At 39.0% G+C, this 12919-nt stretch overlaps 1 protein-coding gene and 1 pseudogene across 1 annotated transcript; both read left to right on the top strand.

The window, feature by feature from the left end:
- On the top strand, positions 8647-9929 carry LOC109242905 (annotated as a pseudogene).
- On the top strand, positions 10209-11525 carry LOC109242895. The gene has a single exon (XM_019409776.1). It carries the CDS (start codon positions 10615-10617, stop codon positions 11164-11166), a length of 552 nt encoding a protein of 183 aa, XP_019265321.1. The 5' UTR covers positions 10209-10614; the 3' UTR covers positions 11167-11525.

The raw sequence follows: 12919 nt of genomic DNA, 5'->3' as shown, positions 1-12919 counted from the left end.
TCTTCTGTGGATATGCCCCAATAAGGTAAGGGCAAATTCATCTGGGTAGGTGCGGTAGGACTTGCTATGGCCGTACCTCTCGTATAGATATTCGAACGGAATGTAAGAGTCCTTCAGACAAGTCAAGTCTGGGTTTTTCTTCAGCCCTATCATCTTGAGGAAACCCCTACCCTTGTGATTTTCTGGCATAAGCAAACCCGGAGTCTCCCAAGGAATACCAGCTAACCCTCCTATTTCTTCGAGCAAAGGGGTCATTTCAAGGTCCCCGAAGCGAAATACTGATCTATCACTGTCCCAGAATAAGGTTGCAGCCTCTATGATTTTGTTGTCGGGCTGGATTTCCAAAAAGGAAGGCAAATTTCCCAAGTATTTGCGGCGAGAGTCTGGTCACTGGAGTGATGGTCTTCCCACCAGCTTAGCAACCTTGGGTGAATGTTGGTTACCATGCCGAATCTGGGGACTTCGTGCCTCATTTTCTGCAAAACAAAGTGTTAGACCCTTACCCTACCGGACTCGACTATTTAAACCAATAATTAGCATAACGACATTTAGTTCTCCAAATAAATGCACATAATATGGTGGTGTCCGTTTGGGTTCCAAGGAAAGCCAGTGGACTTTGGACAAGGCTATCTTAAAGAGTCATTATGTGGACAGCATAACTGACTCGACTAGGTTTGACAGTGATGCATGCACAGTGAAAACAGAGTAAGGTTTCTATGGGGTATTAGACCGGTACGCTTGAGCGGACAACTCAAGAGAGAAAGGCACGGAACCGTCGACTGCACCGCTGATCGACTGGTTTTACTACAAATACGCCTTTACCAAATTTAGGGGGTGATATATTGGAAGGGCGCAACCACTCATTATAAGTGTTGCTATGGTATTTGTTAGGCACGAGTGAATATGATGTTGAAGATGCAGTTACAAGAATGAAACAAGTTGTCACGTATTTGCACGTTCATAAAATAATGATTACAATGATTGCTCATAATTACATGTATCAACAAAACCCTTGAGGTGCTTGTAGGCATTTTGATTGGGAGCACCCGTGAAATATCCTCGTTGCTCCAGCAAGGTCAACATCACAATGGTAATTTTGAAATTGCCCGCCCGGATCCGGGGTGGGACAGTTGCACTAGCATATCCTTGATTGGGAAGCACCCGAGGGGCCACTCTTGGAGGTGGTGGGGGAGGTTCTGGAATATTATCATTGGCATTAGCATTGGCCTGGCGGCCTCTTCGTTGTCCTTGAGGTACAAGAGGCACCTCATCCTTACCGATGTCATCAACCTCCTCTCTCCCGGGATCACATTTCCAAGAGGGTCATTGTTGTTGTTTGCCTCCATTTTGTACCTAGATCGGCGTCACTAAAAAGATAGTATCATAGAAGGAAATTAAAACAATACATAAAACTATTTAGACAGATATCCAAAACTGTTAGCTCTCCAGCAACGGCGCCAAAAAGGTGATCGGTGCCAACCCTGCACCACTATAGAGCGGCGAGAGCGGTCGATGCAGCTTTTACCCGAATAGGTCGGGATCGAATCCACAGGGATCTAGAAATTGGAGTTGGTTTCCTATCTAAACTAGCAATGTATAATGATCTTAATTGCACTTCCAATCATAGTTGATGTTTTGATTACTTCTAATATTATGCTAACAAGATGCTAAATTAAGCTAAGATTACTTGCTAAAGGGTTGTCTAATAGGTAACGAGGCACTAGGAAAGTGACTTCCCCCTAGGTGAATACTTGATGGGTTCCTAAGTCTAAAGCAAAGATGTTATGTTTGGGATCGCGATATAGCCGTTGCACGATACTACTCACTCTATGCCTCTCGGTAGCTTGAGTGACTTTGCCCGAATTGACTTTCTCAAGACCAATTGGTTGTCGAAATTAAGCAAGCAACATAGGCTCAAGTCTGGTATTATTATCTCTAGATTTAACCCTTTACTTGGGGCTATCAATCTCTTGAGTACGCCCCAATTTCTTGTTGGACTGATTTCCTAGACTTAAGCTCTCTTTCTCAAGAAGAGCCTATGTCACTTAGGCACAAATTAGTGTTTGCAANAGCTTTAGCAAAGTCTGCACTTCCAATAGTGTAAGGAATGGTGAAAGCACCGGGATCCTCCAACTTCGGAGCCATTGAATGCACTATAGCACTAACTTGGTGGGTCATCTTGATAGTTTCACAGTCCATGGATCTTTTCTTCGTCACCAAATCTTTCATAAATTTAGCATAGCCAGGCATTTGCTCCAAAACCTCCACCAAAGGCACATTAATGGATAAGCTCTTCATCATGTCAATGAATTTTTTAAACTGGTTCTCATTTTTCTGCTTTGCGAGCCTTTGCGGATAGGGTGGAGGTGGCCTTGGCACAGGAGCCTTGGCTTTAGGCACAACCGCTTCAGGCATGTCTATTACGTGTTCCCTAGACAGGTTCACGTCATTCTGAGTTTCCACCTCGGTATCTTTGATATCAATCCTCACTTCATTATTCACGTTCTCATAATCACATTCTCCACCACCAAAGGGATCTCATCCTCTTGCAACTCAACTTCATCACTCAAAATTTCTTTTTGTTTGGAGGCATTCACATCACCGCCTCGTCCACTTCTTGTAATTACTGCCATTGCTTGCCCGGTATGGTTCCCACCCTTCGGGTACCGTATCACTAGGTAGAGCCCCCTTAGGGCGACTATTCAAGGACTGTGAGATTTGGCCTAGTTGAACCTCCAAATTTCTGATTGAAGTATTGTGGGATGCTAACTGAGCATCTGTGTCAGCATTCTTTTTCATCATCTGTTCAAATATCATTTCAATTCTCCCCATGTTATTGTTGGATGAACTACGCCCTTGGGATGGAAATGGGGGTGGATTGCTCGGTTGCTGATACATTGGGGGCCTTTGAAAGCCTTGCCCCCGATTTTCTTGATTGTTATTGTTCCAACCACCCTGATTGTTGTTTCCACCTCAGTTGTTATTGTTGTTATTCCAGTTTCCTTGATTGTTCTGATTGTTGTTCTGGTTACCCCAATTAGGATTTTGATTGTTGTTGCCCCAATTATTGTTGCCTTGTTGTTGATTACTCCAATTATTGTTGCCTTGTTGTTGATTATCCCAATTGCCTTGGGATCTCCACTGTTGTTGTTGGTTGGAAGAATTGACCCTTTGGCCTTGATAATTGTTCACGTACTGCACTTCTTCATTCTGCTCTTCATACCCATCATCTTGGAACCCACCACTATCTTGGTTGTATTGATCCGAATTCCCTTGGTTTTGTTGCCCTCTTTGTCTTCTTTTGTTCACTAACATGTTGACACCCTCCATAGCATTAACTTGTCGTGGAGCTTGAACCTGTTGTAACTGTTCCTTTGCTAGCTGGTTCATGGTTGTTGTCAGTTCTGCTATTGCCTGCCCATGATCATGGAGCTCCTTGTGCAAATGAATGACCATGGGGTCACCCTGTGGCACATTGGCTCTACTTTGCCAAGAGGAAGAAGTGTCCGCCATGTCATCCAAAATTTCACAAGCTTGATCATACCGCGTGTTCATGAAGTTGCCCCCAGCTAATTGGTTCACTATGCACTGGTTTGTTGTATTAGTGCCTCGGTAGAAGGTCTGTTGTATCATTGCCTCAGTCATATCATTGTTAGGGCATTCCTTAACCATGGTCCGGTATCGCTCCCAAATTTCATGTAGTGGTTCGTTGGGCTCTTGTTTGAAAGCTAAGATTTCATCCCTCAAAGTTGCCATGTGCCCCGGTGAGAAGAAATTTGCAATAAATTTATTCGCCAACTCATCCCAGGTATGGATGGAATGGTTGGGGAGTCTCTCCAGCCAGTCTAGTGCCTTCCCCCGAAGAGAGAAAGGGAATAGTCTCAACCGCAAAGCATCCTCAGACACGTTGGTTTGCTTGCTCCCCTAGCATGTATCAACAAAACCCTTGAGGTGCTTGTAAGCATTTTGATCGGGAGCACCCGTGAAATATCCTCATTGCTCCAGCAAGGTCAACATCACATTGGTAATTTGGAAATTGTCCGCCCGGATCCGGGGTGGGACAATTGCACTGGCATATCCTTGATTGGGAAGCACCCGAGGGGCCACTCTTGGAGGTGGTGGGGGAGGTTCTGGAATATTATCATTGGCATTAGCTTGGCCTGGCGGCCTCTCCGTTGTCCTTGAGGTACAAGAGGCACCTCATCCTCACCGATGTCATCAACCTCCTCCTCCGGGATCACATTTCCAAGAGGGTCATTGTTGTTGTTTGCCGCCATTTAGTACCTGGATTGGCGTCACCAAAAAGATTAGTATCACAGAAGGAAAGAAAAACAATACACAAAACTATTTAGATAGATAGCCAAAACCGTTAGCTCCCCGGCAACGGCGCCAAAAAGGTGATCGGTGCCAACCTGCACCACTATAGAGCGGCGAGAGCAGTCGATGCAGCTTTTACCCGAATAGGTCGGGATCGAATCAACACGGAGCTAGATTTGGGAATTGGTTTCCTATCTAAACTAGCAATGTGTAATGCTCTTAATTGCACTTCCAATCATAGTTGGTGTTTTGATTACTTCTAATATTATGCTAACAAGATGCTAAATTAAGCTAGAGTGAAATACTTGAAAGGTTATCTAATTGGTTAAAGAGGCACTAGGGAAGTGACTTTCTCCTAGGTGGATATTTGACGGATTCTCAAGTCTAAGGCAAGATTGTTATGATGGGGATTACGATATAACCAATGCACGAAACTTCTCACTCTATACCTCTCGGTAGTTTGAGTGATTTTGCCCGAATTGACTTTCTCAAGACCAATTGGGTATTACAATTGAGCAAGCAATTGAGGTTCAAGTCGGGTATTACTATCTCTAGGTTTAACCCTTTAATTGGGGCTATAAATCTCTTGAATACGCCCCAATTCCTTGTTGGACCAATTTTCCTAGACTCAAGTTCTCTTTCTCAAGAAGAGCCCAAGTCATAAAGGCACAAATTAGTGTTTGCAACCACTAATTCAACATGAAAAACATAAATTGGTCCAAATATCAAACACCCATAAACATTCAAGCCTTAAAACTCAAGACCCATCAAATACCCACACTAGGGTTGAGCCTCAACCCTAGCTAATGAGTCTAGCTACTCATAATAAGGGAAGAAAATAAGAAATTAGATGAAGAAATAACCATAATAATTAATTACAAACTAAGATAATGAAGATTCAGCGTAATAGTAGCCACAAATTACTCAAAAAGGAATAAAAGCGTCGTTCACGTGCTCAGCCCAAAGTCAGATTACAAAAGATGACCTAAAAATGTGAAAAGAAAGTATTTATATTAGGCCGAATTTTCTAGACAAAAATACCCCTGACGAGGTAGTGCGGTCCGCACAAAATGCATCGCGGACCGCACTGAGGCTTTTTGGCTTGGCTCTGAATCTCTGAATCTGGCCACCGTGGGTCGCATAAAATGCACCGCGGCTGCGGTGACTTCAATGCGGTTCGCACAAAATGGCTTGCGGTTCGCACAAAATGGCTTGCGGTCCGCGCTGGCTTCAATCCCTATTTTCCACAACTCTTTGAATCTCATCTCCGCGGACCGCACAAAATGAGTTGCGGCCGCGGTGAGGCTACTGCGGTCTGCACAAAGTGCTTTGCGGCCGCAGTGCTTGAGTTATCAAATACTGCACCTCTCTGAATCTCATCACTGCGGACCACACAAAATGGGGTGCGGCCGCAGTGGATCTGTTTCAACTGTGCTTGGACTTGTCCTTGGTACTTGTGCATAATTCACTCCTTTTTGAGCTGGTTTTGACTATTTGTCACCTTTTTGACCAAACCCTGCAAACAAGTACGACATGTAAGCCTTTGGGACTATTTTGTATACATTTTTACTCAAAACTCAAGTAAAAAGGAGTGTAAAATGAACTAGAATCCCTAGTTATCAGTAGGCACCAATGTCTCCAACACATTCAATAACCTTTAAAACTATAATTTACCTCTTTAAAAGTAAATACACAATAAATTTTTCAAAAACTATAATTTAAAATATTACTCCTTCATGAGTAAATAAAATTATTTTAAATACTAATATAAAAAATTTATGATATTTTTGAGAGACATAGAACTAAGACATGAAGATCAATATAAATTTTGGTTATCTATTTTTAGAAGAAATATTCAAATGATATTCACCCTCACGATGGTCTCAATTAGTAAGTATGCAATAATATATTTCATTATTTGAATTATTCACAATTTTCATATTTGTATAGATAAAAAGAACTTTAATCATTCATTTGTTAAAATTTTTGGTAGTTAACAGTTCAAATGAGTAAATTCAACACATGATTTGCATAAGAACTGTTGGACGAGTCCTGAGCATTGAGCGCTAGGCGTATTTAGGGCGCACCGTCGGGCGCTTGGGGACGTAAGCCTCAGAGAACTAAGCCTCAACGCATGAGTCTCAAGGTGAGTCCTAGAAAAGCCTTTTAAAATAATGGTTTATATATAGCCTGGGGAGGGAAGCATGGGTACATGTACCCTACCCGTCCACATAAATCTGCCCCTGCTGCCAATGTAACCCATTTGATATCAAAGTTCCTTTCTCTCCTTTATCCATTTTCATTTTGACTCCTTGTCTTGGGAATTAACGTTAACTTCTTCTTTTTTTGTCTTATTTGTAATGTAACATCTTTGTTTGCAGGTTAGCCCGTAATTCATCTTTTAAGGTTTATTAATTTCCAAGTGTTCTTAACAACCATTTTAATCTCTATTAATTCAACACTTAAGTAGCGATAAATAATTATTTCAAAACATTCTAATACCTCTATTCCATTCAAGTAAATCTCATGTAACATCGCATCCCCAAAGCTCAAAATTAGTCCGAATAATTATAGAAATTTGCGAGGCTTTACATAACTAGAATAATATTGCAAGGGAGCAACAATTTTGATTTATAATGTGCTAGTATAAAATAGGAGTACAACGTTATTAAATAATGAAATCAAATATAACCACAAAGGCACATCAACGGTTTGTAATTTGGAGAAACAACCAAGGGAATGGGAGTTGTCGGTCCGAGCTTGCTTAGTGCTGCAGTTTGGGGGCGTATGTGGCCTTATCGCTATGGATTTATTTGGACACATAACTTTTGATACGAAATATAAATATATATGTAAAACCTACTATTATCTCAACAAATATTAGATCTGAACCTATAATTCTAATAGTAAAATGAGTTCAATGAAGAAAATCTTAAAAGCTGACCCATAAAATTTAAATTCTAAATACGTACTCTGTATATTCTGTGTGGTTTTCAAGCTATTGCACTGTGAACAAGTTACTAGTATGCACCCAAGGGATAACGACTATGAGTTTTCCCTGAGAATTTTCTAAATAATAATAATAACAATCTTTCTGCCTTGACTAAGCAATGGGGGAAATTGCAAATTTACATAGCTTTTAGCTGAGAATTGCAAATCGTAGTTAAACTAAATACATATGCTCATATAGTTTTTGGATGAGTTTCAAAAATATTCAAATCATATACTCTCAAACTTTTCTATAACATTCATATCTATAATGACACTTTAATATAACAGGCTAGTTTTTTTAAATCATTTTTTCATGTTGTGTTATAGGTTTACATTCATATTAAGCCAAATTTTTACCCCAAAAAGAGATTTTTAAGATAATCTCGACAAATAAAGAACTTGGCTGTTCTCTTGAATCAAAGCTAGAGCTATTCTCCATAACTTGTCTTCCCCGGCCTCACAAACAAGGTAATAGTAATCAAATTCCATGAGCTTTTGGTTAATGTAGTTGATGAGTAGGAAAATAACCTTATTATATTAACTGAGGTTATGTAGTTTCGTAGTTTTCTAAGTCAGTATTGAGATGCCCTTTACCTGTTTGACAAAATGCAAAGAAATTGTACCATTGTTTAGTTTCGTCTTCTCTAAAACTTTTCAATTGTTCTGAATAGTTGATTTTCATAAAATCACTTGTTTATTTTCCTTGCCAAATAGAAATTTATCAATGTGGCCTCATACTTGGTGGGTGGGTGGGAGTGGGAGCTGTATGACTTGTTTCAGAATTCTCTTTTGAAGAGCTCTTTTACTCTTTTAAGTCTCTGGAGCAATCACCTATTGTACATTCAATAAAGAAAGATAAGTTTTTTTTTTCAAAAGCCCAACATATAAAGTTTTATTGTCCACTCATGAAGGAATTTTTTTTTTTTTTTTTTTTTTTGTTAACAAAACTCGAAATAGGAGTAGTTTTGTTAGTCCTAAAGAATACAGGTGTGGTCAGTGTACAACAACAACATACTCAGTGTGATTCCACAAGTGAAGTCTGGGGATAGAGTATACGCAAACTTTACCCCTACAGGGGCGATTAGTGTAATTGACGTAAAACATATTGCAGGATGTTCTTTTTTTGTTTTTGTTTTGATGACTGAGAAATCCTCGAAGACTAGTAGTGCACTTATTAGAGGAAGTTTTCTCTTCTATTTCCCCATTGATTATGGAAGGTTCCTCTGATCGTCCCTTAATTACTGCACTGAACCGGGTTTTCTAGATCCTGTTTCATTTCTCCACATTTAGTTCGATCTCTGCTTTTAATTCAGTCATCTTTTCACCTATCTCAACAGCTCCACTCAGAACACCATGGATTCACAAAGCCAGAATACTTCGTTGTAGCGTCTGCAAAATGTTGAGAAGGTAAATGCTTTTGAGAACTATTGACTTAAAATGGGCTGATTTCAGTAACTGCTACATTTGTATCTTTGTCTTCAAAATACTTTGAGTTCTAATTTCAGTAACTGTTACATTATTGACATATTTCGGCTGATTTTGTATCTTCCACTGATGTTTGCAGAGGATAGTTAGAGTTCTGGAGCTAGCAGGAGGTGTAATGGATGAAATGGCAAATCCAAGCGGTCCAAGGAAGGAGCTTATTAACAACCATTGCAGTGAGTTTATGCAATTAATCAAGGTTTGAACATTCTTTACTAATTCGCACCTAGAAGTTCTAGAACCTCTTTATCTGTTAACAAAACCATTTTATGTGTAATAAGAAGCCGTAACCTTTCGTGCTGCTGCTCTTGGCATTTAATTGTATGACTCTTATGACACTCCTGCTTGGTTACTGTTTGTGGTTCCTTTTTTTTTATGTGCATTTATTTGCCATTTGGTATTGAATGCTAAATTTCTCTATGAGATAAATATGGAAACTTTTTGTGTAACTTTTACATTATGAACTAGTTTGCTGTTGTCATGGGCAAATTACCATTAGTTTTATCTGAAATAACTGAGTCTATACCTTGAGTTCTGATTGAACTAGATCAGTTTGAGAACTAAATGGATGATAATTTACCAATTACATCAGGACATCCAGGTCACACTGCGAGAAGAAATCAAAAGTGCATGTGAATATCGTCCTTTTGAGAAGTGTGACTATGTACCAAGAATATTAAACGAGATCCGTTGCAAGAAACTAGAGTATGTCCTTTCGCAGTTTGATGATATGAAGCGAACAATTGAGGGTTATCATGCTGCAGCGTTAGACCATATGGCCCTAGATTAGTGAGTAATTTATTAGTGTTTCTTCCTGTTCCTGTGGCAACATAAGTATCCTGGTCTAAAATTTCCTTAGGCTTACCCTGCTCTTGGTCGTTCAGTAAGCAATGATGAGTTCAAGTACTCTTAAATCCTGAATCAAGACTTGTCTTCAAAATAATGGTTAAATGTCTCTTACATACTGGATTTGTATCTTATTCTATCAATACTTCTTAAGTTATAAATATCCGCTATTGAATTGTACGCATGATACATTTGGTGCACGGTTGCTTATGTTATCAACTTTGCTTTGTTGCGAAATTGCTCTATAGTTGTTTGTGGGTGTAATATTTGTCCTTATTCCAGTTCAGCAAACGAAGTCGTTATTCACTATTGTCCACACGAGCTGAAGTCGTGGGTGCTCAACTGCCTTTAATCTAGATTATTACTGAGTTACTAGTAATCACATAATGAGTGTGCGATCTATGTATTTGTATGTTAATACTAGGTGCGTCTATCATTGCGTGGATGACGGTTAATTTAAGAGCCACATTAGCGAGAATGTGAAAATAATAATAAAAGAAAATTTAATCGCGTTTTTAAAGAATGAGAAAACTAAAAATTTACCAAATTGATAACTCAGGTCAAATTTAGACCTTCTTTGGGTTCTTGTCTTCTAACTGCAACTCTTCAACATTATTGAGAAGGGCATAGAGATTATTGAGATTAATCTTTAGATTCCAAAAAGTTGGGGTCCCATACTTCTCATCTGACTGTCTCTGTTTACTTTATACAATCAGAATTCAATAAGACCAATCAAAATTTTCCAACTCATCTTTAAGACTGATTCCTCAAACTTTCTCAAAAACCTTGAAATATTTGTCATCAACTTCTATGCACTTTCTCTCTCTTTCTCTTCTCAAATAGCAAGACCTCATCAACTCTTCAAACTTCAAAGTCCACCCCAATATTTATTTTCTCTCCTCCTTCCCTCATCCTCAAAACCACCAAAAATCTCTTATATTTCTCTTACTAAGTTATTTTCATTTCTTTGAATCAACTATGAAGAAGCTTTATAGTAAAGGTACAGTTCATCCAGTTACTTCTCCACCCTTGGTATTATCAGACCAGCTTTCTCTATTACCAGCTACAATCTTGACACTATTTTCAGCTTTATCTCAAGAAGATAGACAAGTCTTGGCTTATCTAATTGCTTGTAATAATTCTTCCACCAACTTCTCCAACAATCTTGGAAACTCTAGTACTCATAAGAATAACAACAACTGCTGCTACTGTTTCAACTGCTACATGAGTTACTGGGTAAAATGGGATTCTTCTCCTAATCGTCAACTTATTCATGAGATTATAGATGCTTTTGAAGATATGGGGTTGCAGAAGAAAAAAGGAAAGAGCAAGAAACATAGGAGGAATAAAAATAAAGGATCTTATGAGGTTAAGAAAAACTCTGAAATTTGTGAATCTGATTCTTTGGAGGAAAATTCTTGTAGCTATGATAATGGTGCTAGAGAAGAGGAATTAGGAGATGAGAAAGGGTCTGTGAGAAGGTTTGTGAGTTTTCTTGGGGAAAGCTTATGGAGTATTTGGAATATCTGAAAACAATAACATCAAACCTAGTGTACTCCCACGAATGGGGTCTGGGGAGGATAGTGTGTACGCAGCGTTACTCCTATCTTGTGAAGGCAGAAAGACTATTTACGATAGACTCTCGGCTCAGGGGAAGCATAGTCACGTCACTTTTTGGAGAAATACTTTTATAAGGTAATTTTGAGAATATTTAGGTCGGTTTTGTTACTTTTTTACTTCTACTTATCCCATAGAAGTTTTATTCAATTTTCTTGCTTTTCTTTGTCACTATGTTTTATTTTTCTCGTTTTTTGGGTTTTGTAAAATACCCTTAACGACAATGTAAGATATATGGTCTTTTTTGAATGTTGACTTTCAACTTTATGCTATATTTCCACTTTTTGTTGTCAATGCTTAGTTAGAACTTCCTTTTCCCCTTAAACACTGTGGAGTAGTTTATGAATAAACCAAGTCCAAAAAGAAGTGAGTTTGTTTCTTTCGAGGAAATATTTTGTAAAGGAGATACACTCTCTTGGACTTTTACTGCTAAAAATTGGAAAAAAAATGTTAAATCAATAGTTAAGTATAAGGTTTACATACTTGGGAAAATGGAACTTTAGGGAATTTGTTTCTTTATGACCAATGAAGGAGAGCCTTGACGTAACCGGCTGCCATGTGATCAGGAGGTCACGAGTTCGAGCCGTGAAAACCTTCTCTTGTAGAAATGCAGGGTAAGGCTGCGTACGATAGGCCCTTGTGGTCCGGCCTTTCCCTTGACCCCGCTCATAGGGGGAGCTTAGTGCGCCGGGTTTTTTTTTTGTGACCAATGAAAGAGGAGGGAAATTCTTGGTCATCCATAGACTGTTTAAAGACTTGATTAGAACAGGTCGGCCACTATTTTTCTTTTTTTCTTTTATTGGAAATTGAGAAAAGTGAATGGGAGCCTTGGAGCAATGATAAAGCTATCTTTGTGTGGCCCATAAGTCACAGGTCCGGACCGTGGAGACAGTCACTAATGCTTGTATTAGAGTAAGTTGCTTACATCATACTGCTTGGGGTGCGGCTCTTTCCTGGACCCCCTGCGCGAACGTAAGATACTTTGTGCACCGGGTTGTCCCGCTTATTGGAAATTGAGAAAAACAGTACTACTCCATTGGCCTTTTGTTGGACTGAGAAAATGACGGGGTCTAAAATTGTGTTCTACAAGTGATACGAATTTTTTGTGCATATTCAGAACTATTATTCCATCAGACCCAAAAAATTGATTCTTTCTGTCATTTGGCTCGAGAAAACTCAAAAGGGTACTTCTAGTTTTTGTCATGTTGACAGATATGGCTCAGACACTAGTGAGCTGGTTTATTTGTGTGTTTTCTCAACTATCTTTAATCTTTAACTCAAGATAAATGTCTACGCTCAGACAAAAAATACCAAATATCAATATGTGGTAGGTAATAGTTCAATACAAAAACGGTTGGGAAGTTAGCTGTTATTGATATTTTGCTGGTGAGAGATAGCAGTTCCCATAAGTTGAGGTGCACAAACTTATAATGCAGTCACTAGTCACTACCGGTGGCAGAGCCAGAATTCTCACTAAGGGTTATCAAAATATAAAAAATTAGATACATCGAAAAGTCAAGGGGAATCAACATATAGTAAATATACATAAAACAAAAAGAATTATCTAGCAATACATTGTAATTTTTTGAATATGGCTCCGCCACTGGTCACTACTATAAAAAAAAATACTAACTGTACCGGCAACACTATTGAGGTACTCGATCAG

The sequence above is a fragment of the Nicotiana attenuata genome, chromosome 2 (genome assembly GCF_001879085.1).
Source record: "Nicotiana attenuata strain UT chromosome 2, NIATTr2, whole genome shotgun sequence".
NCBI lineage: Eukaryota > Viridiplantae > Streptophyta > Magnoliopsida > Solanales > Solanaceae > Nicotiana > Nicotiana attenuata.
The sequence above is the reverse complement of the archived record's forward strand: the minus strand, read 5'-3'. Positions and strand labels throughout refer to the sequence as shown.

What these genes read in the sequence shown, in the direction of transcription:
- LOC109242895 (XM_019409776.1), top strand. Translation starts at nt 10,615, where the DNA reads ATGAAGAAGCTTTATAGTAAAGGTACAGTTCATCCAGTTACTTCTCCA.